The sequence below is a fragment of the Telopea speciosissima genome, chromosome 2 (assembly GCF_018873765.1).
Source record: "Telopea speciosissima isolate NSW1024214 ecotype Mountain lineage chromosome 2, Tspe_v1, whole genome shotgun sequence".
NCBI classification, from domain to species: domain Eukaryota; kingdom Viridiplantae; phylum Streptophyta; class Magnoliopsida; order Proteales; family Proteaceae; genus Telopea; species Telopea speciosissima.
Window position 1 is genome coordinate 83,171,432 of NC_057917.1, and position 27,778 is coordinate 83,199,209.

Below are 27,778 nucleotides of genomic sequence, written 5' to 3' on the forward strand. Positions count from 1 at the left end.
CTAGACACAGAAGCGGGTGATATGACCATCCGGTACAATGGGCACAGCGATTGGGAAATGCACCACACATGCCCAGGTAACATTCTGTTTTCCATTTTTTGATGTTTTATAAATTGAAGAAATGATCTTCCCCAACCCCTTCTCCCCATTTATGGTCGTATATGATATATATGTAATAATAAGTTATCATAAAAATATGTTTCACGTGGCTCGTACACTAGACAAAGGACACACGAAAGTACTTCCCTAACAGTCTAACACCCCTCCATGAAATCAAAAATAATATCTATGTTGATTCCTCTTCAGGCGCTCTCATTAGCCACTGTGCTAGTGCAGTTGCTACATTACCAATAGCAATCTCTTGGCCTATATAATTATAGGGAGAGAATTGGACACGCCACTGGCTTTCCAGCTGTGCCAAATGAGAGGATGGGATGGGGAGACGATAGGGTAGGAATAGGGTAGTTTCCTTAGGGGTGGGATAGAGAGGGCAGGCTCAGGCTGGGCACAGCACCACCGTGCCGAGCCTTTACCCATACCTATGTGTAGACAATTTATTAATTTTTTTGTTTTTATTGCTTCTTAAGTTTTAGCCCAAATTCACCCCCAAAAAAAAAAAAAACGAGTTTTAGCCCAATCCATGCTGAGAGAATCGGCCACATCCGTCAGATTCCAGGATCTTTAACCTCGACTCCAACATCCCATAGGCCTTGCCGCCTTACCAAGTAGTTGCCGTCAGGTATTTCGACGAGTCAATTAAATAATTCCCATAAAATATTGAAGTTAACGTACACGAAATTCATTACCTCGGCTGTGTTTGTTATGCATTTTCAAATAAATTCTGGGTCTAGAATACATTTGAAACTCGGAGTCTATTCTGAAAATGCATAACATACACAAACTCAGCCTTCGAATTTACTTGAATTAAGTTATTCATTAGATCAAACTGGTTAGGATAAAAATTTTACCCAAAAAAAAAGTTAGGATTAAAGTGATTTTTCCCATTCTTTTCTTTTCTTTCTTTCTGTTTTTTTTTTTTTTGGGGGGGGGTGTTGGGGAGGAATAAAGCTGAATGAGGCCGACCAACAGAGTTTCATCAAAAAAAAAAAACAGACTGTGATCCTATCTTCAAGGTCATAAAAACAAAATAAAATGACATTAGCCCATATAGAAGTAGAGCTCACACACAATAGCACACCGTACTGCCAGAAAATAGAAATAAAGTAAAACCATCTCATTTTACAACTAGTGCAGGGCAAAGCCACCACCAATCAGAATCAGAAAAATTTAGTAGAGGAAGACCATGGTCCACATCCAACTCCGTTTCTAACAAAACTAAAGGAAACGACATATCACTCCCTCTCAACAATTGGGGAAAAAAGATAACTTACTCCTGTTGCTCCTGAATAGTTTGGGACTCTTTCTCTTCCCCTCCACCTCCAGCACCTGCAGAGGTTCCTCGCTCTGTCGCCATAGCAATGGCCTCCCCTGGGGGCGGGTGATCAAACCTACATGTGACACCGTACTTGCATGTACCAGTCTTCATGTAAAAAGGGCAAATTATTGCACCCTGCCACATTTAGAAAATAAATTATACTATTCCGATTAAACTAACAATGAAATAAAAAGCAGTCATTCCATAGGCAGCAGACATCTTGCCAAAGTAAAACATAGCCATTAACATTAACACAGTCGCAGCAAGAGTGACCTGACAAAATCTTAAAACTAGACAAGTTCTCTGACTTCAGAGGCTGGCATATCCACCTCAATATTGATTGTTTCCATAATAATGCTTAACCCAGGAACCAAACTCAAATATCATACCCTCCTTCACCCAAGCACAAGACATAAATATGTACAGAAGTTATATGGATAGGAGCCTCATAAGCTAAGGAACCTATTTTAGTGGTTCCCACTTTGGCAAAAAGGTCGTACCCAGTGCAGAAGGCTCCCGCATTTAGCAGGGTCTGGGGAGGGTCAAATGTACACAGCCTTCCAAGTGGTTCCCACTTTTGCACATCATCCAATTCTGAAGCAAGTGGCAACAGACCATGATAATGTGGGGTTGGCATGGAATTTCCCAATCAAGAACAATCCAGATATAAGCAATGCTAATTGGAAGTGCAAGCCGGTTGTTTCATCCTAAAAGTATGAATTGTAAAGCAGGGTTGTATAATCCTCAAAAGCTCATACAAGCCTCTCCTTTCACAGTCATCAATAACCATGCTTACCTAGAGGCAAACAAGAATTTTCACTTTCCAAGTCTTCTGATAAAAGCACAATATTCTACATATTGTGGTCCATAGCTAAAAATACTTCAATTGAATTAAGAGTTGACAACAGTAACACACACCCCCAAAACCAGGGGAAAAAAAAGTTCATGTTCAGTTGACTAGATATCTATACTTTCCAAGCTCATGTCTAATGGAGAGCACTAAGATTTAAGAATCAGGAATTAGCACGGTATCAGCCTCATCATCAATTCTGATTCTATAGTATCGAATCGGTCGATTCTGTCGGATCGAATCAGTCAATTCTATCAGATTGAATCGGTTGGAATCAGCTGCAACCCTAGAAAATGGAATCATGAAGAAGCAAAGATTTCCACATCTTTGATTTTTTGGAGTTTGTTATTCTTGTAGATCTAGGCTACAAGAGTCAAGTTACATTGATTTTCTGCTATTTTACTGATTAAAGGAAGGAGGGGGAGGGGAGGCCAAAAAGGAAGATCTAAATGCATTCATGGCCGATTCCAAAAAGGGTTTTGAGAATTGGGCATAATCGAAATCGGGATCGATCGATTCCGAATCAAAGCGGCTGTGATTCCAACCGGATTTTTTAAACCTTTGAGAGCACATGTGGGAACCTTGCTACAAGGTACCCAGACAGGTACACAAGAACAGACCAGTATTTCTCAGCCATGATTACAACAGTAAAGAGCAAAAGAGATGAGAAAAAAGCAACACAATATTTAGACAACACTTCTACCCCTGGTTTCCTTCATATCAAAACAGATTTTTGAAGGATACTGATGCCATGTCAAAAACCTCTTTAACTCGGGCATTCATCCATTTCTAAGCACATTTTTTAAGCCCTGAGAATAGGCATTTTACCTGGACATTTTGTTTGATGAGAGATTCTTATGATGGGGAACCATAATAGCAAAAACATAAATCCGTGTATTCATCTTCGCACATTTTTAAGGGAAATAAAACTGGACAGATAACAACAATAAGAATAACAAATAACATAAAGCGATGATGATTTTATGGGATAATAAAGCAGATTCCACAAGCAAGGAACCACTATACCACATGGAAAAGCCACAAGATTGTGAAGACCCAAAAATATTAGTCCAACTCCAATTACAAACAACTATTCATTTGTTCTCTATACAGGATTGATGAACAGTTTATACAAAAGTATGAAACTATTACAAGCATACCTCTCTCCTTGGTAGGCCAGCTAGAGTTAGCTTTACATTTTGTTGAAGGACCTGCTTTGCCATTGATGCTGTGGGTGCTGATCGATCAATGGGGTGATGGAACTTGCATCTTTCTCCAAACTTGCATTCTCCAGTTTTCATATAGAACTGTACAAGGAAACTTAAAAGGAATTTAAAAATACAAAACGTCTATTGTAAAACGAAATTGCTTCGTTCTTGAATAATGGCACCACCTTATTCTGATGTAGGTAATTCAGTAAAATAAATTAAAGGATGAAAATGCTCAGAATTTATTAGAGATTTTAGCTGTCATTTGAGATACAGGTGACTGAAGCCGGACAAGTTTCTATTGGAAAAATAACCAGAGGACTGACAAAGTTGCATACTCTCTTTCAAAACCTAGAACGCCACTCCTAATACCAAATCAATACTTGAACCTTTGAGGCCTTGCCTGTGGAGTAGCAATACAGGTAAACAGCTACAAAGGACACTGGAAAAGAAAATCTCAATGACTGTTTCTCTGTCTGGTTGCAAGTATGAGGAAAGGAAGGGAAGGGAAGGGAAATGAAATTTGTTTAAGAGAAAAAAAATGAAACTTTTGTCATCATGATTGTGCAACCTACTTAAAACTCTTACAATATTTGGTAATTATACTTGTCCAATGTGATCTTTGTTTTCCTTTTCCAATCCAAGGAATTTGATTGCAAAGTAAAATTCAATAACCAGAATTTTAATGTTTTGGAGTGAGTTACACAATCATTACTGGTAATGGATACAAAGTTCCTTTTTTAATTTGTGCTAACATCATTTCCCTTCCAACCAGACACAGCTACTAAGATGCTCTCAAAGATGCATTGTGTTCCAAGAAAAATAACCAAATGTTAGCAAGCTTCAGGAGAGATTTTATATTCTGCATAAAATCCAAGGCATGATTCGAACCCAATCCAATCATGACGGTCACTACTAGAAATTAATTACAGAGTCAGAAGGAGAGCTTAAACCAAAGATTTAATCAGAGCATCACTCTGGACCTACCTTGGTGATACCAATTAATTGATGATGCATCATGATGCATCAGCAAATCCAATAAGTAAAGGGTCCAGAATCTGGCATAAATATGGTATAAGCCCTTCTGGGTTTTTTCCTCTGATAAGTTATACAGAGTTTTCTTAGTCACTAGTTGGACCATTTGGGAGAAAAGAAACCCTACAGTATTCAGAAGTTCAATGCAATCCTCTCAATAGATAATTCATGACATCAAGTTCAGGACTGCAAGATGGGCCAGGACTTGAGGCCTCTAGGTGGGTGGGTCTCTATTGACCACTTGCAGCACTAGGATTTGATGAACCCGGGTTTGGCTCGTGATGGTGACATGTTTAGCAACAATGAGGGAACATCATGTTTGTTTCTACGGGTCCTAATGGAAGAATTCACTCAAGGACATCTTTTTTAAGGATATCCAGTAAACTGACTGGTTGTGCCTCCTGTCCTTTGTTTTTGTGGTGGTTGGGAATTGGGATGCTACTTTTCAGGGTGGAAAAAAAGACTCCCCCCCCCAACTGTCTCTAATAAAAGAATATATTTAAAAAACACTGGTTTAAATACTTAAAATGCAGGAATGGTCCAACAATTGCTCCTATGTTAAAATCTATGGGGATGGGATTTTTAATCCTTTGTTAAATTTGAAATGGATTGAGTTATAAGGCCTAAAAAAGTGGAGGTCTGAAGGGGTGACGAAAACAAATGTTTTAAGTAGTGGCAGGGCCTATTACAGATTAGTTTAGGTTATCTGAAAGTAGTTATTATAGAGATCTTGCGAGGCCATTCCTAAGCTGTTAGAGTTGTGAGAACTCTTCTCTCATATCCCTCTTTTCTCCTCTCTCCTCTTTTTCTACTAAAGTTACTGTTCAAGTTACTATTCACAGGTACATGGATACTGTTCACAGGCCCAAAACAATCCCTATCTCTTCTCTTTTTTCTTCTCTCATTCTATCTTTCTTTTCCCATCGCAGGCTAATGAAACCAACAAACCAGCAAACAATTTCAACCCTGTTTTAACAAGAAAATAGTACAGATCTGGGCCTGTGGAGCAGTCAATCTGATCTTTGATTATTAAAATGAAATCTAAGTTAGCTGGCTGCCTCAATCAAGCAGATGAAGATTGCCATTTGTAAGGGCTGGATATAGACCATTGTCAAAGGTGATTCTGCAACAGTGATTTTATGGTTAAATCTCATTGCCAATGGCCCTAACATACATTCATTTGATAAAGAAAGCTAGGTATCGCAAAGAGCAAGGAAATTTTTCCTCCTGTTGAAGAACGAGATTAGCCAATTCGATTGATGATGAATTGGCTAGGATTGTGTGCCCAATGATTCTTTGTACTTGGGTTCTCATACAATGGAGTAGTCCTTTGTATGGTCCGTGAGGCATATACCTCATCTTATTGATGCACACTAGCTATTGTATTATTTCTCCTTGTCCATCTGCAAAGAATATATGCTCTGCATCCTACTCATGATTGATGCTATGTAAGACATCATGTCACCTAGGAACATGGGTAAATATGAATGTCACAACTTAATGATGTTTCGTTTTTTCACAAGGTCATGTTTTCTAATATGTGGTAATCTAGGATGTACAGAAGTGGGTCCATGTGATAGAGGACCCATGCCTCTTTCACTGCTCAAATTTCAGCCCGGAACAAGCATAGAAAGTGATCAAATGTGAATTTAAGGTTTCAAAAAATTACTAGAATGCCTTTTCACAATAATGCCATTTCTATGATTTTCTGTCACATTAGACACTTTTAAGGCACTTGCCCTGTTTGATTTGGGCTGAAAACATTGACCAATATTATGGGCATTGAGTTCTCTATAACATGGACCAAGCTGTGATGGATTTCTCTTGTCACGTATGGCAGTGACATCTATCCTGAACCAAGAAAGGTTTAACAGACCAATCATCCATGACATAGCAGGCATCCAATTAAAAAAAAAAAGGAAATATAAATACGCACATCACATTCAATCTGTCCAGGCCGTTGAGGGTAGATAGTTGAGCCCATTCCAAGCTGCAAAAGAAAAGCACATGAAATAAATTAAATGTTCAAATCTCAATCCAACAAAATAATATTTCACCCTACATGTCGACAAAAAGTATGACTGATAATACCAAGAAAGTCTCATACTTTCATCATCAACCTATCTTTTATTTTATATGCAATAGTATGCAGATATTTGACCTCTAACTGCGAAGAATGGCCAGACAATACACTGACAGGAAGCATACATATCCTCTTTAACTTTTTTTCCCATGTCTAGTAATGTGGAAAAGTGAAACTGCCTCAGGAAATATGTAATGTAAGGCTGGATCACGAAGGACCTAGCCCCAGGCAGGATCTTCTTGAACAAAGTCTAATGCTGGTTTGGTCTTCAGGGCAACAATGGATGAACTAGTAGCAGATATTCCTTAATCGATCGCAGAATTTGTAGCAGATCACACAATGAAAAACAAATAAAAAGAAAAATAGAAGATAGGATAGAAGCAAGATAGTTTGGTTTGAGCCTCTCACTCTCTCCCAGGTCTCTCACCCACGGCCTCTCACCGTACCTGTCTCTCACAGCGACCTGGCTAACAACCACTCTGTTTTTTTTCCCTCATTGTTGGCTGATCAATACAGGCTCTTGCCTTTATTTATAACTAAAGCATGATTACAAATAGTAACTCCCTTTTGGCTATTGGGAGGATTACAAAATAGAAACCAAACGAAAATGGAAACTAAATCTAACTAAAAGGAAACAAAAGACTGAAAAATAGAAACTTTTAAATAAAAGCTAAGCCTACTTTCTAAATCTGAAATTAGAAACTAGTACTAACTAACTTGCTAAAACTGAATATAGAAACTATCTAATCTCCTATTACAACCAAACTGGAAACTAAAAATAGAAACAAGATAAACTGAAATAGCTAAACAAAAATAAGAACAAAGCTGTAGTCCATGCAAGCTGTCTATATGTAACCCCCCCTCCAAATCACTTTTCATGTGAACAGTACCACATGAACAATAACTCGGGTACTGTTCATGTAAACAGTAATTTTTTTAAAATTTATGTCTTGGTCCCTTCTCTTCCTTGCTGCTTCTATCTGGAGTGGGGCTGCCTTATGTGATGCTCCAAAACCTGCCACATCATCAGACCAGGCTGCATCTCACAACAGTTGAATCCCACAACTACACTGGGCTGGTTTTGGGGCAATGGGGCATGTTCCTGACTTCCTGTGGCTACACATGGACCTGTGATCAACATCAGTATGATTATAGACACAGCTGATCACACAATCAATCGATACATACCACTTCTGTAAATAAGTAATTCTTTTTCACACTTTTAAGGGAAAAATTTTTATTTAAAAAAGAGAGGTGTCCATTAAATTGCAACAAAAAAGAACAAATGCTTATAAATTATCTTTATCTTGGGAGTTGGGACTAGATTATAAATAACTAATTATTTTAAGCTATTAAATTATTAATAGGTTTACAGGGGAAAACTACCTTACATGGGCTCATTTAGGAAGGGCTTCCTAAGCGTCCCAATCTCATCGTGCCACATGGACAAATGATGTGGTAATTACATTTGTTGGATAGTGAATACAAGGTCTGGATTAACCACAAGTGAAATTCCAGAGACGAATTCAATCAAAGACCCTCCTATGTATTGGCATCATAGTTGTCATGGCGTCGCCATGGCGTCCTAGCGCTAGAGAGGGTTGCATGGCGACCTACGCCATGGCGACCATCTTTGATTTCTTCTTCATGTCTCTCTTTCCCTCTTCGATTTCTTCTTCTTGTCTTCGATTTCTTCTTCCCTCTTCGATTTCTTCTTTCCCTCTTCGATTTCTTCTTCGATTTCTTCTTCCTGTCTTCTTTCCCTCTTCGATTTCTTCTTCCTGTCTTCTTTCCCTCTTCGATTTCTTCTTCGATTTCTGAATTTTCTTCTTAAAACTTGAGAAACAATAGAGAAAAAATAAAACATGGCTTGAGTATACATCTATTAACACATTAAAAATAGAGAAAATAAAAAATAAAACATGATCGACATGCTCGCCATGGCGTTGCCATGGCGGGCGACATGTCGATTTATCGACGTGACACCCCTCCACCGACTTAGATCGCCGTGACGCCGTGACGCCGTGACAACTATGATTGGCATGCATCCCGTGCATGCCTATGGTACTCCAACCACTACTGTCTACACTCCCATACTCTTGGATTTTTCACAGTTTTATCTTTCCACATGGAGAACTCCTTTCAGGCTAAAATTTGACATGTCAACAGGGAACTTTGAAGCTTAGTTGTCCATAAAATTTGAGCCCCCATCTAATATGCCACATGATAGATTTTCAAGGCCATCTAGGAAAGGCTTCCTAAGATCATTTAAGAAAACTACCCCCGGTGTAAAATAAGAACTTCAATACAAAATTATTATATATTATTCAAAAGACTAACTACTTCTTCAGACATAACGTACAAATAATTTCAATATGACAATCTGACACCAAATTTTTTTTATCAAAAAGATTTGCAAATTAAACGTATTTTGGACAAATATTTTCGTTGAGCAGTAACAACAGGAACACAAAATTGTATGAATAGCTTTAAGTAACTCTATTGGACATGCAAACAAACTACTTCAAATTAAGAAAAAGTTAAGTTCATGTAATAGGAAACAGAACAAGACATCCAAATATGCCAATTAGAATGACTGAACTAAACACTGACTAATACCACAATTAACACCATAATTTTGGCAATTACTGGTTAATTAATGTTCTGAAGGTTGCTTTGTATTGAGAAAAGTAACATTATTATGCTATAATTCCAATCCAAGACCACAAACAGCAATAATTAAAATTGCATCAGTATTTGACATCAGTATGTGCAACTCTACATTACTCATAGTGGCTTATGTTGTTTCTTAAAATATCAGCAAATGCATCCTACAGTTTTCTTAGTTCCACAGAATTTTTAGATATAAAATTAATTGTTAGTATTTCAGTTTCCTTGTGAGTTGTGACAGACTTATAATCAGCAATGTCATATTGTGCAGTAAAAAGAGAGAAAGTCAGAGAGGAAAAATCGGTAAGGAATAAGAATAGTCCAATGATTAATTGTAAGAAACATACTATATAGTTCTTTCCTACAGAATGCTGAATTGGTTGGGATTCAGTGACCAAAGTTGCTGGCTCACACATCATAAGTTCAAGATAGTGCTTCTTCATATCATAACATAACCAAAATATTACATTAAATCCAAACATGTCTAGTATAATCATTAATGGAGATTTTAATACCGCTGTCTGTGTCAGCCTGGGGTCAATATTTGGAAGAAGAGATGCAGCAGGACTAATGACTCCAATATTCAAGTTAGCTGCCGGGGAGGTTATAATTGCATGGCCAAGTGCTGCAGCAACTGGTGGATTAATAACTGCACAAAAATCTCAGCAATGAAATTTCAAAAGACAATATTTTTAAAACTTAATCTTATCTCAGGCAAAATTATGCCTACTGGGTAATTCCTCCCTCCTCTTATGTTCTAGTGACTAAACATATATCACCGAATCCACCTTCCTGCTCTGCAGGTCAGTTTGGATGAATATCCCTTCTCTAATCATGCAGCAATAATTTAGATAGGAAGTGAAGAATACCGTTTCTGTCAGGATGATTATAGCGGCAAGTGCCACCATACTTGCAACTGAAAAATTAAAATAAAAAGAAAATTAATGTTTTCAAGTATCCAATAAAATAAAGTTACAAGGTAAATAACTGAACTCAACTCTGCCTTATCCCAACTAAATAGGGTAGGCTACATGGATCGTCTTTTGCCAACACCTGGGTCAGAGTGCAGCAGGTAGCTTCCAGGTAAACACCCTAGCATAATGTCAAAAATGTAAAACTCTAGGATCCAAGCTAAAAGTTTGTAATAATGTTTTTAAAATGCAGGCTGATGAGTGCCGACCTGCCAACCAAACCCTCCTCTTTTATCTAGATTTGGGACCGGCAGCCAAAAAACAACAGTAGAGTTCTAAAAGGTAAATGACTAGAGAAAAATTAAACTGACTTCAATAAAGAAAGATTTGAGATTCACCTGCCAGTCTTGAGGTAAAATGGGCAATCCACTTCTCCCTGTCAAAGAAACACCATTTAATAAGAGAGCTAGACATTAGAAAGCTTTATGATTACAAGCAAGTATAAGAAAAAGATAATAATTAACCCAAAGAAGAAAAATGATTCAGAAGCAAACTTTGACATCCCTAGGGTATATAAAAAATACTTTAAGCCCAAAGAAACAAACATCTGAATTTGGAATTGTAGACTAGTCAACATAAGGATGAATTAAGCACAAATTATATACATCAAAAGATAATAACCAAACCCATGTGTGCTTGAGAATATGAAAGAAATAACAAACAAAAATAGAAAAGATCCACAAAGCAGGAATTTTTTTTTCCACATGTCTCTTTTTCTAGCTCCAACCGGTATGGTGTGTTTCACAAAGAGAGTTAGGCACCAATCAATGGAGCCATAATAAGTCATCAACCCTATCATCTTTTCTGTTTCCAGTTATTTATTTTTTGGCAATTCAGGAAAGGAACCCACTCATAGAAAACAATAAAACTACGAAGATACCCAATAAGCTAAAATCCAAAATAGGTAAAATAATTCCTGATAGTTAAAATAACAACTATGCTAAAATGCTCAAGAATTCTTTGACAACTTTAACAATTCCAAACCCCCCCCCCCCAAAAAAATACCGGTCTAATTGGAAGCCCCTTGGAATTATGTAGCAAAGCTGGTGTGAATGGAACAAATGGCTTCACAGCGTTGGCATCTCCAGGTGTTGTTCCACCATCCTTGACCACTAATTCAGTTTCAGTCTGCTCATTACCATATTCTTGTCCAGCTGATGGCATTTTAATATTCTTGGGGTGATGAAACTTGCAGGTTGCACCAAACTTACATTTTCCGGTCTTCGTGTAGAACTGTTTCAAATACACATGCAAACAAGGTTAATGTGATAAAAGAATGGAAAAGATGAAGTTCACTGTTAAGAATAAGGATGATAGTCTTACGGCACATAGTGGTTCAGATGGCCTCTCAGGTAATATTGAAGCATCAACATTTTCAGAAGAAACCTGCACTGACAGAGCAAATCATCAGGAGAAGGGACCTCCAAAAACAGTTTCCTAATGGCATAGAACTAGTCCACAAATTCATGTCCAACACCACTACACCTACCGAAGAATCTATTTTATCTTTTGGATGATTAAATTTGCACCTAAAACCAAACTTGCATTTCTGAGTCTTCAGAAAATACTGCAACACAATAGCAACGCAAATTAATTTTAAAAAATGAAAAAAATGTAAGTTATAAAAGCAAGAAAACAGATTAATCAAAGTAAACCAATGCTTACAGGACAATCTGGCTCCCCAGGTCTCTCAGGGAGAGATTCAGTAACAGCAACAAGTGGCACCTAAAGACAAAGAAATCAATGGAGTAAAACAAATGCTACCAGACATGATACATAGACCAATGGAGTATGGACGCCAATAATTAGAGCTCTCACCCCCCCCCCCCCCAAAAAAAACAGGGACAACAACAAGAAAAAATCGAATAAATGATAATAAGGTCCAAGGAGTTTCAGCAATAAAAATGATAAATATAAAGCAAAAGTGAGTGCCAAAATGTTGCTAACTGGAAAAAAATAAAACATTGAAGGGGGCAAGGAAAAAAGGAAGAGAGCCCCACTGCACCAAATTAGTGTGCCAAATGTGAATATTACGGAAGAAAATAAGAAGGTGAAAAAGGAGCAGAGATGAAAATTATTCTAAAAGGAAAAAATAACAAAAAAAAAATACTCGAGATTTTATGGTTCTGAGCAGATTGCCATTTAATATCAACACTGAAGCAGTTTCAGATGTACAGTAGCAACTAGCCAGCAGGTAATGATTAGTGATATCTATCCTGCAAGAACTTCATTAGTGACAACTCCAGACACAGAGGGCAGAGAACTAGAACACTACAGAGAGCCCACAGGACAGAAGAAGACATATTTGATGGCACTAGTTACTGCTTCAAAATTTACCATTAGCCATCAGTTTGACGGGAGTAAAAGTTTCAATATATTGAGAATGATGCCCCAGTCCCCAACCCGCTTGCTGCCTGTCCCACAGACAGTAGGAAACCCTTGAGAGTTGAGACTACAATATAGTCGCATCTGTCCCCTATGTAATTCTTATATATTACAACAGTGTGCTCCTGTAAAGATGAATAGTGTCCTCATGAGAAATTTTGGTCGAAAATGCTACCATATCATGTAAGAACCCAAGCATAGTTCGAAATTGCAGTCAAAATACCCAAATTTCGACAATTTATCTCTGTTTCCACCCTGGTCAAAATAAAACCACATCGACTTTGACAGATTTACAAGGTTTCAGTCAATTTCGGCGCAATAACCGAAATAGTCAAAATTTCGCTCAAAATTGTAGGAATTTCATGCAGAATGGTCGAAATGTATGAAATTTCCTCTTTGGAATCCCAATCTAAATTAGGTACTTGCGGACCTGCAGTGCACCAATCAAGTTCTACCTTCATTCCTTGAATTTTTAAGTCTTGACGAATCTTGATCTCTCCTCCCTCCCTAGAAAGAAGAGAAGATATTGATGGCCATTTATCAATAATGATAAGATTTTGCAATTTATGTTCACCAGTTGACCGAGATTTGCACTGGCGTGGGGCTCCCACAGCAGTAGGACACAGACACATATATGATGATGATGATGATGATGATGATGATGATGATGATCAATAAATTCTTCTTTAACCTTATTTAGGTAAGTAATACCATCATGCATAATACAATGATAAAAGAAAAGTAGTAAAGTGCGAGATGCAGACATGCATAGCTTAGGGCTTGTTTCAAATATGACCTCGAATAGAGCTGATTGGAGGGCAAGGACCCATGTAGCTGACCCCATTTAGTTGGGATAAGGCTGAGTTGTTGCTTGTTTGTAGTAAAGTGCAAGATGCAACAGGCATTCATCAACGATCATGGGACCTAGGAAAGGTATGGTATATGCTCTTACTATGATACAGTGACAATGGCCTCCAAAGACACTAAGTTGTGCTCCTACTAAGTTGCTGTCCTCTTTTTACTGCAACATGAACAAGACAGATCTGCTGGTGGATTTGGCCTCAGTCTAAGGAGGAAAATCGGCAAACATGGTCTGTTAGATCCAAGGCTTAAGTAGATGAGCAGCTGACCCCATGCTTCGGAAATTACTTTGTACTCGAACATAAAATCCTAATTTGGTGATAGGTGCTAGGCTGTTATTAGCTTATATCAAAACAAGTTAGAATACTGCCATCAGAATAGCATGTTTGCCATACAGCTCACCACCCACTGAACCACAGGGAACAACATGTCAAACACTCATCATCACTTTCAAGTTTCAACATCCTTCTTTTCTTGGAGGGGCCTTTGGCCCTTTATTATGGTAACGATTTCGCTATAATACTCGAGAGTTACATCTGGTGACACCAAGCCCAGTAACCTCACTGTGCCTTCAGCTATTTGAAGAAAACTTACTCATCACTTAACTTTCTTTGGTCATGCCCAACCAGATGATGGTGGAGGGCCCGGTTAGGAGAAGAGAGGAAGCTGGGGAAAATCAGAGTTACAGGGTGGAGAGAGAAGAAATCGGATAAGAAGAAGGGGGGGACAAGAATGCATATGCACACAGCCCTCAAGCTACTCAAACCATAAACTCAATTCATTCTTCAAATCTGTCTCCAAAGATGGGGAATTACATCATATATAAAGAGAAATAAAAGACTCCTAAAATAATGACCAACTTTCTAACTAGGAAACTAAGAAGAATTGGGGTTTTGTAAGGGAGTGAGCCTGATCAATGAGTGTTTGTGAGTCTTTATGTACTCGGATTGGGGTAAGGCGGGTATGTCCCCCCCTTGTTTCTTCTTTCATTGATTCTATTTGATTTCTAATAAAATTCTAGGGGCCAGTCCGGGTCGCAGAGAATATTCAGGTTTTTTAAAAAATAATAAAAAATAAAAAACCCCAGAAGAATTGGGAACCAAATATCCTACGTAGCTACCTTCTAAAATAAAGAGAATAAAATAAAGGGAAATTTACACATACCATCCCTGAGGTTTGACGAAAGGATATTTTCACCCCCCAGTTTTGGAAAATTCTGCGTACCCCCTTGAGGCTTGCAAACGTTAACAAATAAGCCCATTCCGTCAATTCATGACTAACACTATTAAAAATTAGACTTGAATTGACGGAATTGCCCTTCTAAGACCCCCTCCCCAAAAAAAAAACCCGGAAATGGCGACATTGCAGAAATTCAAGCTTCTGGCAACACAGTGTGCAATCGCCGGAAGTTCAACATGAAGCCCAAGTAATAGCCCCGTCATCCATCTCCGCCGCCGTAAAACCCTACGAATGCTGCTCAGTCGCAGCAGCGGTAATGGATACCGATTGTTTCGTGGGGGGGAATCGCCGGATTGGCAAGGAGTCGTCCCCGATTCGAATCCGCTGGAGAAGAGCAAGGGATTGCTGAGTCACACCATTAAGGATTTGTTCATCTCTTCCCCTCTGCCAAAAGGAATACAAGAAGACAATCTCAGCAAAGTCACGGAGAAGATCAGAGGCGTCGACTTGGAAGCGTTTCCCTCATCGATCATCAATCGTGAGGATAGTTCCGCGGCTCGGCGCTTCACTTTTGGATCGTATCGGTTCCGGTTATTGAAGAGAGCTTGGCGATCCGTACTGATTGCTATCGGTTCCGCCTTGTTGTTCAAAGCTTCTCAGCTTCAATCACTCGCTCTCTCCAACAACGTCATCTCTAGTTCGTTGCCGGAGTATGTCGATGGGCTCAATAGCCTCGAATTTCTTATGCCTGAGGCTCGTCGGCTCTGTTCTTGGCCTCTATCTCTGCCTTTATGTGTTTCTCCAACTCTATCAACTATAAGACAGAATCAACAATGAAAAAGCAAGGCCATCCAAATCAATCTAAAGCAATGAAAAGTTGCATATCTAATTAGGGTAAATAAAATATTCAAACTACTGCAATAAAATGTATAACTTGGGCAAAGGATACAGGGAGCAAACTCGGCTCCATGACCAAGGCGAAGTAACTTGGGCAGTTTTCTTTTCAACCCAAAAATCTTCAGAACTCAAATTGGTGTTAAGGTATGTTAAGCTATTCAGAGACGTTGCAGAACGATCAGAATCAAACAACCAAGACCTTACTTTTCCTAAAGCATTAGGTTCTAATCGGGTTTCTCGGACTGCAAACACATTCTCCGAGTTGTCCAGTTGTAGACGGGGAGAATCGAGTTGGGAATTTGAAGAAACTGCATGGACCTTAGGGAGAGAAGAATCAACCGAATCAAACAAAACGGTTACAAAGATTACTACAAATTGCAAAAGCAACAGCCTTTGTTACTCATTAGCTCTGCTTCTTCTTTTGCAGCCCTTGAAGCTGTTCTCTCTGCAAGTAACCTTCCTCTCAAACACTCTGCAGTCCTCAAACCATCATCACCTTCAACACTTTTTTCCCTGAGAAGAAAACCCACAACAGAGCCGAAAAGAAGTTGTAACCGTTCAATCGGATAGAGAGAAATAGAGAAACAAAGATTGCACAGAGAGAGAGGAGGGATGGGGCCTGGCCGCCTTGGGGGTTCAGTTCAATCGTTGCTTTATTTCTTCTTGAAAAAGATAGGAAGTTGTGGTCTGTAGGATGTGCAAATGAAGATAGCTAGAAGAAAAGGTTCAGGGAACCTCTAAACTGATGCACCTATTGATGGTGCAGAGTGGTGAGTTAGAGGTGGAAGTGGCGGTTTTGGTCTTTCTTTGCCATGGATTGACAACTAATGCTTTATTTAGAGTTCAGACCGACATAGTGGTGTTCCCATACCTGCAACTCATCTTCCCCAATCGATTTTGGGAAAGATGAGTTGCAGGTTTTTTTTTTTTTTGGGTTTCTTCTTATAAGGGCAATTCCGTTAGTTCAAGTCTAATTTTTAACAGTGTTAGTAATGCAGGTTCATCATAGATATTGGCTTATTTCTTTAGAAATAGGCCTAGGGTTGGGTTATATACATGTTGGGCCTTTGTGCCCCAAGGGTTTTCTATGTATTAGGCCACTTTAATGAGCCTAAACTAAGGGTACATAGGTTGCATACGGGATTAGCTCAATACTTAGTTTATTTTTATGTTTTCTAATTGAACCGGTTCAAATTGGTTGCATCCAATTGGTTCAATTTAAGTGATCATGTGACTTGGTTAAGTGATCATGTCTGGATTAGGACTCTATAAAGTCCAGCCATGTTTTGAGTCTATTTCCTTTAGTATTTTAGTTTCCTAGTCAATTTAAATTACCTAATAGCTTAGGGATAGGATTAGGCCATTCCTTTTTAATGTCTAAGTCTATTTTTGAGTCTTCTATATAAGTTTGTAAGGGAGGCCAGCATTGTACACGAATTTGATTAATGAAAAAAGCTTTTGCTTGTTGGCTGCCATTGTTGCTGCTCCTGTGCTCCTTGTGAGTGTGCATCCTTGTGGTTCTATCAAGGTAGAAAGGGACTGGTGGAATCCGGTTGACTCCTTACGCCGTGACGGCTGGGAGGATCTTCTTCAAATTCAAAGGTGGCTTTATCCTTCACAACTGTCGAAGCTTGCTGCCAGTGGAATCTCCAGTAAGTTTGACGCCAAAATTCTTCTTCTAATCCTCTAATCCTTTCCCCCAATTGATCCCCTTTATTTTTTGTTTGAATCCCATAAACCCTAACTCCATTAAATCCCAAAACCTGCAACTCAATTCTGTCCAGAATTGCAGAATTTCAAAACTCCTCCGAACCCTAACATTTTTATACCATATTGACCCCTTAGACCTGCCCATTAATACCCTATAAACCCCTTTCCCAATATCCAACCCAAACCGTAGGAATTGACCTAAATCCTAGTGCTGTCCATTCGAACCAGTAGCCCCTTTTGTTATTTGATCCGGTTGTTTGGCTCCTAGTAGGTCTCCTACCTATCTAGGACTACATTAGTTAGTCATGAACTGACGGAATGGGCTTATTTGTTACCATTTGCAAACCTCAGGGGGGTACGCAGAATTTTCCAAAACTGGGGGGTGAAAATGTCCTTTCGTCAAACCTCAGGGGTGGTATGTGTAAATTTCCCTAAAATAAACTAAAAGACATTGTTTCCCCAATAACATAAATTCCTAAAATCCTAGGAGATCCAAAATCTCAAACTGGACCCAGTTCATATTCATCTGGACACCCAACTGGGTTTGGGTCGGTCCAATGTAGTGTATCTGCATCAGATGAACAAAATATAACACTCCAAATAAGTGCGGCTGAAAGCCCGAAACTCAACAGATTAAGCCAGAACAGCGATGCATTAGTTGACAACAACTCTTCATAAGGAAGGGGTTCAGGGAACTGCAGCATGAGACAACAAGAAGGGGCAGACACCCTCAGTCCTGGGGGGAGGGGCTGGGGGAGGACCGTACAGTTTAGACAGAAGTCTTGTACCTTTCATCATTTACCTATATGATAGTCATGTCTTTCACTTTATTCTCAGATGCGAATATCCAAGGGTGTAGATCGTAACAGGGGCAGGAGAGTCAATAGTAGGATGGGTTAGTAAAGCGATAGAACTAAGGCTAGTTGGATGCATTTGAACTTTGAATGTGCTCTATTAGGCTGTTGGTGGGATGCGAGTCAGGACTCAAGACCCATTTCTTTCCCAACCTTCTTTTGTTCTTTTTCGTAAGCCTTCAGCCTCCTTTGTGGTCTATATAATCCTTTTATAATAATTCATACTTCACAAGATTTTGATACTTTTTCAGTTCCAGTCAAATTAATAATAATAATAATAATTGAAAGAAAACATGGGGAATATACAATATGTTATAATAAATCAGCTATGGACAATGTGTCGATAAGTCGGGTCCCCCTCACTCCTAAAACGATACGGAAGACATCAAAAGAATAGGTATAGGCTTTATGCCTCAACACATCAGAAAGAAGGTGAAGCTAATCTTCTTATTGTTCACAGACATGTCCTAAGTATCAAACAATGGAGTGCATGTCAGACTCAGACCCGTTCCCAAACCCATATCGAGTCAAGTTAACACGGGTACTCCGTACTCCAGCAGTCATGAAGCTTCCAGGTAACAGAGAATATATAGAGGATAAAGTGAGTTGGATAAAAAGCATAGGTTGATCAAACACACAAAACTACTAATAGTACTTAACATTGACACCAAGTCTTCTAGAAATATAGAACAAAATACCAAAGCATAAACATAGTTAAACCATACAAGACATAAATAGTTGTATTACAAATAAAATTCAGCGGGAAAACAAGGTAAAGTCACACTTAACTTTTTTTTTTTGGGAAAAGGTAAAGTGACACTAAATAAATCTTACACAGTCCATATATGAGTACTTTAAGTTTTGTAGAACTAAGGGGATATCATTAGTTATATAAATACATAAAATCAAATAAATCTTATACTCTTAGAAACAAGATAAGACAGCTACAAACAATAAGTGATCACCTCTTTCCAATCCGGAATCCCACCCTCAGGGACCCAAAGAGGATGGTCAAACTTGCAGCTATCTCCAAATTTACAGGTTCCTGTGAGCATATAGTGGGCACAATCCTTCTCTCCTGGTCTCTGTGGATAAATGGGAAAATTGCTTGCACTTTCGTATCTAGGACGCTTGACAAAAGAGTTTGTAGAAAATAAACCTTCACTTTGCCCAATAGTGTTATGGTTTCCCAGAACAGTCTGATGGTAGAGAGCTATATGTAGATAATAGAGAACAATAAAATAAGACAGCGGCAACAAACAGACATGATATCTACATAAGTATGTCTTCAAAATAATTTCAAATTAATAAGCCTAAACATAGAGTGCTAAGGAGACAAAATACAAAAGATTTATAATAGACGTTATAACTATATATGGCAGAGGTGCAGATAACATCTTTTGGAATTAAATATTAACAATTACATCAATTTTAAGCAGTTGACAAGCACATGACAGAAAAACATATATAGATAAATAAAAATACCAAATGCTCAGTTAATAGGTAGTAAAGTAAGTCGACCCGAATACAGATGTGGACAAGTCTACAAGGCAAAAATTACAATATTTAGAACCCAACTGAAACTTAGTGCCTAACTAGTTAAATCAAATAAGCATTAAGACAAGTCAGTAGGGTAACCACATATCAAACTGAATTTTGAGTATTACAAATAGATAATTCACAGATATTCCCAATCTACAACTTTGCTTGTGACTTACACATATTTTAATTTAATTGACCTTCCAACACAAATTCGAATAACTCGATAACTGCTTTGGAATATTGTGCACATATACCCTGATGCTTGCTCAGAGGAAACTGACATGGTGCAAGCTCATAAATGAAGAATCACATCCGTCGGGGAAAAAAATGCCAGAACATGTAATAAAAGAAATACCAACCACAAAACAGCATCTAACGAGTTTGGGGGAGAAATACCAGTATAAGAAAGAGTGAAAATCATGATGCAGGCTGGGCTTGACAAACCAAACGACCGTAAATGCATCAGTCTGATGACTATCTCTTAGAAAATTAAAAAAACAAAATTGTAGAAATTGTCTGCCATGCTGCGCTCGTCCTACTACCAATATTTGCATTGCTCCGATGACCGTCTTTTAACCCTCTTCCAACGTGGAGCTCCATACTTACCATTTCTTTAGTGGATATACCATAGACAGCCAACAAGCCGACATCTGATGAACCACTTGAAGATGAAGAAATAGCAGCATATGCTTTTCAGTCTCCCAAAGATATGGTTGATTTTGTTGAGGAATGTGAAGAGAGCATTGCTGGAGGATGGAATATGGTATTGCTAGGTAGGGTTATCACCCAGAAGCAGCCACACCTTGAAGCCATTAGAATGTCTTTGCAAGCAGCTTGGAATCCGAGGTCGGACATGGAACTGGAGCCTATGGCTGGTGGTGTTTAAATGGTCCTTGGCCAGTAGTGGGACATTGGGTAGTTCTTCGCTGTTGGAGACCAGAGATTGAATGCTCTGCTAGGTCTTTATATTTTATCAAGACCTGGATACAAATTCACGACAAACCTCCAGCTAACCGAACAGTACCAGTTGGTATGAAACTAGCAGCTAGAGTAGGAAAACCAACCGGAGGAATGGTCTGTAATGAGAAAGGATCCGGCCAGCGTTTCTTACGAGTTCAGATCTGGTTAGATATGTGCAAGCCCCTTTGTAAAGAAACTTCCATGAAGAATGGGAGAGGGATCGTCTATCCTGTATTTTTTTCAATCTGAAAAGCTGGATATATTCTGCTATTTCTGTGGGTTATTGGGGCGTATCAACTCTCAATGTCTAGGGTGTTTTGAATGGAAGGATAAACACTGCCGTGAGCATGGTTGCAGAGGAATGCTTCAGTGCCCTAAAAGAAGTAAGGGAGTTCTCGAGCTATCTTCGGGTAGACCGTATACCAAGCCAAAATCCTCACCAAGAACAGCGGTCTTCTCAGTCCCCACCGAGGGAATTTTACTCCCCACGGAGCCATGATAGTCCTATTGATTTCCCATCTCAGCCAACCCATTTACAAATTCAATGACCCCCCAAGTTCGAACAGTCGGTTGTCCATCCTCATGCTTGCCCTCTCTATACCTTTTCATGAGTCTTCTAACATGGATCTTCCTGTCATAAAGTCGAATTGGTTCTCCGAAATAGTAGTTTCCTTTTTCAGGTGGGTTTCAATAACCCTCCCATAACTTCATCGTATGACTCAATAGGTTCTTTATTCAAAAATACGTTACGAAATGAGCTGAGGGCTGGCACCTACCGAACATCCCTGAAGGATGGAAGAACATGATGAAGAAGATGGCGAAGGTATGAAGGAAAATCTGATAAGAGAACAAGGAGATATCTCAAAAGGGGGAGGCAAGGGAGTAGATTACATGTTGAAGAGGAGACAACCCTCTCTTGGACTTGAGACTATGTGCGTCGCATGCTCGATCTCGCAATCTTGGATAATTGTTTTGATGAACTTATTGAGCACTTGGCACCAACTCATCCAGCACAACAACCCGGCCATTATTGCTACTCAAGATATTGGGGCCCACTGTGGAATGCCTTTAAATGATATTGCAGCTCTGAATATCACCTTTATTTTGTAAATTGGGACCACAATGCTTCTCCATTCATTTGGAATTTTCTTTGTGCTTGTTATCTTGTTAAACAGCTTGGTTAGCCAGGCTTAACCCCAGATTCCTAAGCTCTTCCACACTTCTAGTGGCACTCCATCTGGGCTTGGTGAGCTCAGACACCATACTATTGCATATATATCTACGACATGTGGTGTCTAGATGAGCAATGCAGCCCTCCAGGGAAGTAAAATCACTAATGGTGTTTTTATTTATTTCCTTTCAGTGTAATCAGTCCAATCTCCATTAGAACTTGAATTTAAAGTAGTTTACTTTCAATTTCTAAATTAGTTTTTTTCATCCTAGTAATAATTTGACAGTCCAAGACTTTGATTAGAATTTCTCCTCCAAAAAAATAGAATTTTGAGTTTTCCAAGTATCTACAGGTAAAACCTTCAAACAAAGAATCTGAGATCATTTTCAACAAATTGGTGTGAGAATTACTCTCAGCTGCATGGATTCATTCCGATTTTTAGGATGAATTTCCGCTACTACACTAGCAGTGAATTTTATTTGATGGGTCTCCTCTTGTTCTGTCCTTCTGCTTAACATAGTTCGAGAACTCGCGAGATCTCGCCGAGTTTCTCGGTTTTTGGAAAAGCCGAGACGAGACTGCCTACGAGTCTCAAAAGGGCAATATCTCGGCGAGATCGAGATCTCGGATCTCGGTTTTGACCCATTATTTTAACCCACCTACCACTTAAATACCTTACCTAATTGGACAAAACTCGACATATCTCGGGGAGATCTCAGATCTCGAGTCCAGATCTCGGGTTGACCCAAAGTTGAGGCTTCGAGTTGAAAGAAAAAAAAATGCACCAACTCGGCGAGATCTCGACTCGTCTCGGTTTTTTCAAGAGTCGAGTTGGTACCGAGACCCAAGTTTTAGTACCTTGCTGCTTAAGATTTCAGATCTGCAGAGTCAAATTGGTTAATTGTTTCAGTTCTCAATAACTTTTTTTTTCTCTGATATTGATACACCTTCCAACTGATTTGTTAAGGAACAGATTCCAATTTCCATTCATATTCTATCCAGCACTCAGTTGGTTCTTTCATTATTATTTACTGGCATTCGGATCACCCCTTTCACAGCCATACTAGCATTCTATAGATTAATTTTTTATTCTGCAAGCCAGCCCTACTACCCACTCCACATATATGACCAAAGATTTCTATCTCGTATCAACAGCTATCTTCATTGACCTACAAAACTACCATGCTGAAATACCATTAGTTTCCATTAGGGTTTTACATGTTTCTTGAAGCTCCTCCTTTATTTCACATCAAGACCCAAAAAATAAATAAATAAAAACAAACAATCAAACACACACACACACACCACATATCTTTCCATGTTATTCTCTATTCTTTTTCCTTGTTGGATTGGGATTCCAATTCCTATATATGAATATCAATGTGGGAGTTCTCCTATATCACAATCTAATAAACCAGCTAAATGTTGTCCAAAAATCCCAAAAACAAGTTTAATCCTGATAGTCATTATCCTGAGAGTGATTTCTTTAATCAGTAGACAGGAGCATACTCTGAATAGGGATCATGGGAAAGTACTTGATCATTTCTACCAACTTAAAGCCCCCATTTAAATTCCTAAAATTATTATCCCCTACTCCCCTGTCTTACATAAATACAAACTCTGCTTGAAGGAGTTTGCAATTTTGAATTAAACTACTCACCCGAAATTTAAGTTTCCTAAAATACCCACTGATTTGAACACAAATGCTGGAATATTCCTCAATATAGCACATATAAACTCCATTATGAGCATCAGATTCCTCCAATCACCTTATGCTTTTCTTAACCGAAGCCCATGACATCACTCATCATGTAAATAACTAAAGGGAAGATGTCTCTGTCCATGAGCATGGGGGTAGAGATGTCATTTCATGAGGGGGAGGAGAGAGATGGACACAGGGGAGCACTAGCATAGGCCACGCTCCCGGGCAGAGAACACTTACTCATAACTAAAGTGCATGTTATTTACATCTTTGCCTTGTGAGCATCATGAGAAAGACCATACAAAGCCCACCACATCAGCCACCATTTAATTACGCTGCAAGTTCTTGATGTCTTTCTCTTTATCATGAGTAATGGTAATAGGATGACTAGCATAAACAAAGCCACGGATGCTAAATTGAGTTGCAATAAGGCATCCTCAGCTGCAACCACCATTCTTGATATCTGCTCTTTATATTGACTACGACATCTGAAACATGCTCAAAAATAGCAGTTCAAGAATCAAGTCCACTGGATTCAGAGAGGATTGCTACAAAAAACTTGTTGCCATCCCAACAGCGGATCTCTAAAGTACCTCTTTTTTTCCCCTTTAACCCCCCTCCCCTTTTTTTAGGGGGGGAGGGGGGGGGGAAGCAACAGAACAATGGCCTCATGTATTCATAACAACCGGAAGTACTCATGTATGCATCCCCATCATACTATTACTTCATTCCTCATAATCCCAAGTGTGCCACAAAAGCTAAGTTCCCTCGACTTTCTTCCTTCACAAATTATGAATCTCTCCACAATAAAATTCCTAACATATCGACTGCTTACACTTTTAGCTCAGCATTACACAAGATCCCCCAAGAAGTAAATGCAGCATAACACGAAAAAAAAAAAACTTTTTTTTAAACATTAAGCAAAATAATAATTATTATTACCAAAACACAAGGTTGAAGCGCGAAGAGTGAAAAGCGATCCCATGGTAGAACAATTATTTAATTAATCAGAAAAATAAATAATTTAAATTGTCAACTGAGAGAATTTGGTATAAATCCGGAAAACCCTAACCTTCACTTGGCCGCTTCATTCCGGCGACAACCGGGTCAACAGAAGCACCGAAATCAATACCAGACCACGACGACCTCGATAACAAATGTGGCGCTGTCGCTGCCATTGTTGCGCCGATTCCGCCAGAAATTCTGCCCGACGAGTAACCTCCTGTTGGACCAACTCCGCCAACATCGCTACCTGAGAATCTTAAACCATCGTTCTGGTTCAAGAACATTGATGGCTCCCGATTAAGAACAGAATACTTTGAAGAATCAGTTGCCGCTAGAGTTTCTGAACTAAGATATCTTGAAGAACCGATCAAAGACAAATCGGAGAGATATGGATCTGTAACAGAACCCGAAGTAAGCCTGGATGTGTACAGACCGGCTCCTCCGTAGCTAGGGTTGTAGCCGTATATCTGGTTCGCCATAGAAAGAAACCCTAGATATGCAACACCTGAGAAGGGCCCCGGGAACTTCAGTGGTGGAAATGAGATATGTAGGTTTGGAAGTTGCATATGAGTTCATAAACAAGGGAAAGGGATTTTGCTTCTTGTCACTCTTACTAGTGACTTGATTCATGTCACAAACATCCAAAATTGTCAACCATGAACTGCTCGTGTAGTATCTATTTGTAACCAAACAAGTGACTCTTTTTTTGTTTTTTTTTTGTTTTTGTTTGGGGGGGGGGAAGAAAGGAGCTGTATATATATTAATTTTAAGGTAAATAAAATTTACAATCTAATGAATCCCCTACCAAACGCATTTTCCTGCTATGATAACAGTAAGAGCCTCATGTAGGTTATCTGTACATAGAGTGATCTCCTGGGGAGTCTGTACAAACCCAGCTAGAAAAGTCTACGCATCTATTAGTCTCCCGAACATGGTGACAGAAAGTGCATCTGCCGAAGCCCTGAGATAAATCCAAAATGGCTCGGCGTTTTCTAGGATCATTTAGACCTCTGATGTTCCAGGCTCTGAGCTTGATCATTGACAACCTTTAGATTGGAGTTATGCATAGAGGAACCCCTCCCCAGGCTACGATCTCGAACACGCGTCGCCGGCCCAGAGTCATCATCGTCTTCGTCGTTTGCATCCACTAAGGCACAACCCTGTAGGGCTGCAAATTAATTCCCATTATTTCCATGGGATCCCGATCCATCGTCTAACGATCTTACGATTGCACAAACAGACGTGTTATGAGGAGTTTGTTTCTCACTTCTGTGGGTCCCATCTCTAATACCTGGGAAATGCGAAGGTGAGTCAATAGTTACTAGTTTAGGAGCGTGGGTGGGGCAATAATAGAGACGGGTGGGAGTGAAGCAACAATGGTGGGTGAAGTAGTGGGAGTGGAAGTGGGAAGAGACGTGGGTGGATTGGTAATGGAGAGAGATGTGGAGGTATGAGTAGTGGAGGGGGATGGAGTAACTGTCTTCATCGTGACTTACGGAGCTGGCGGCTAGATAGATGGCTTGGATTGTACACGAAGACCCTCTTTTGTTGGGGTAGATAGAACACACCCTAGAGACATGGGAGGAACCCCGGGTACGTGGTCACGTTCACCTTCCTTGCTGGTAGTAACTACTTTGCCACCAGTGCCAGTGGTCGTCCGGTGGCCCGTCGGAGATGAGTTGTAACTACCACCTACAACTTCTGCAACTTCAACGGTGGGACAGGAGGGAAATGGCAAGGCCTTGTTCGACGGCACAATAGACTCCAACTGAGGTTGATTGGCAAAGTCCCTCGGCAGTGGACGCTTCCCTTTATTCCGACGACGCTGCGTATCTTGCCACTCGATACCCTCCATTGGAGACTCAGAAGATTGGCCAATTGCTTCTGGCTTACATTGCATCGGACATGACTTGTCATTGTGACAAAAAACACGACAAGAACTACACAATGGGGGATGCCCAGTCATGCTCGATGGGTTGTTCAATCATTGAACCATCATCGAGTAATATTAGAATGCTTATTAGAAGCCCATCCTTCACCTTGATCATGACACATAAATCTCACGAATGATAGCCTCTCTCGTTGCGATGTCCGACGATCCATGCAGAGAGGAGTTCCTAATATACTCGCAATCTTCCCCAAGCATCATGAACCCTAGAAGTGCAAGTTAAGACCGTATAACTAGACCCATAGAGGCAGTTGTGATTCCTCTTTTTTCGACAAGGAGACTTCAGGTGACCAAGGTCTTAGGATTAAAGGTTGTGCCCCCAAAGTCCAAGGCCCTTCATCAAGTATTTTTCGGCTGAGCTCTACTGTCTGAAAGTCAAAAACGAAGATGCCGCGCTCGAGATCATACAATTCCACTGCCCCAACGTGAGTCCATTTCTCCTTAACATATCGTTTCATGGTGGAGAAGGAGGGCCTTGTGCCAAAAACATAGCCAACCAAGGCCGTTTCCCAACGATCCTTCTCATCCGTCAGGTCCTCATTACAGGAGCGCACCACTTTCTTGCCATCTACAACCTCAGGTTCAAAGAAAGGAATGACATCCTCACCATTACGAGCATGACTCTCTGGGAAAAGACTTGCCCAAGAACAGTTTTGCTCAGACCAGTGAGAGTTTCCATCAACACTATGGTTAGGTGGCGTAGTTGTGCCTCCTTATTCCACCGGTGTTTGGCCGTCGGTGGCCATAAGCAAAAACCAGATTTCCCGAAATAAAGTGAGACTCATTATTTATAATTTGGTAGGCTAGTAGCTTCCTAATGCCCCCATTAGTGTTCCGCCTCCTTGTTCCACCGGTGTTTGGCCATTGGTGGCCATAAGCAAAAACCAGATTTCCCAAAATAAAGTGAGACTCATTATTTATGTTATACCCGCACCCCGGGAGTATAATTAATTATTAATTCTTCCCCGTGACGTGTAGTTATCACTGCCACGTATGCCGGTGAGTTGTTCTCACTGGTGGTCTTTAGTACGAGTTTGCCTATGGAAACTAGTCGGGATCACGGAGGTTGCACCTTGATATGTCAGGGGTAAGTAGTTGACCAAATTTGTTGTGTGCTTACTGCCCTCTCAAAGCCCTTGAAGTGTGGTCCAAAGGCCCTGACCTCTTATGGTGGGAACCACCTTCCTCCTCGCATCGGAGGCAAGGTTACTGGCTGCCTCCGACCCTGCATCCAATGCTGCTGACAAGGACCCTTGTGGGTGAGACCCTGTGGCTAAGGTACTATTGGTGCCCTGCCATGTTTGACCCTACC

General features: G+C 39.8%; 1 protein-coding gene across 2 annotated transcripts; it reads right to left on the minus strand.

Annotated features, from left to right (window-relative positions):
* Positions 1-1,139: 1,139 nt before the first annotated feature.
* On the minus strand, positions 1,140-25,081 carry LOC122652530 (zinc finger CCCH domain-containing protein 37). 2 transcript variants are annotated; one of them, XM_043846300.1, is made up of 12 exons: positions 24,586-25,081; positions 19,104-19,351; positions 11,918-11,977; positions 11,742-11,819; positions 11,576-11,638; positions 11,258-11,485; positions 10,591-10,628; positions 10,151-10,197; positions 9,797-9,930; positions 6,465-6,518; positions 3,446-3,592; positions 1,140-1,570 (listed from the first exon to the last, which is right to left on the minus strand). In XM_043846300.1, the coding sequence occupies exons 1-12, from the start codon at positions 24,995-24,997 to the stop codon at positions 1,388-1,390; spliced, it is 1,692 nt and encodes a 563-aa protein (XP_043702235.1). In that variant the 5' UTR covers positions 24,998-25,081; the 3' UTR covers positions 1,140-1,387. The 2 variants fall into 2 exon arrangements, with proteins under 2 accessions (XP_043702235.1, XP_043702236.1); XM_043846301.1 differs by lacking the exons at positions 11,742-11,819; positions 11,918-11,977.
* Between the last annotated feature and the right edge of the window lie 2,697 nt (positions 25,082-27,778).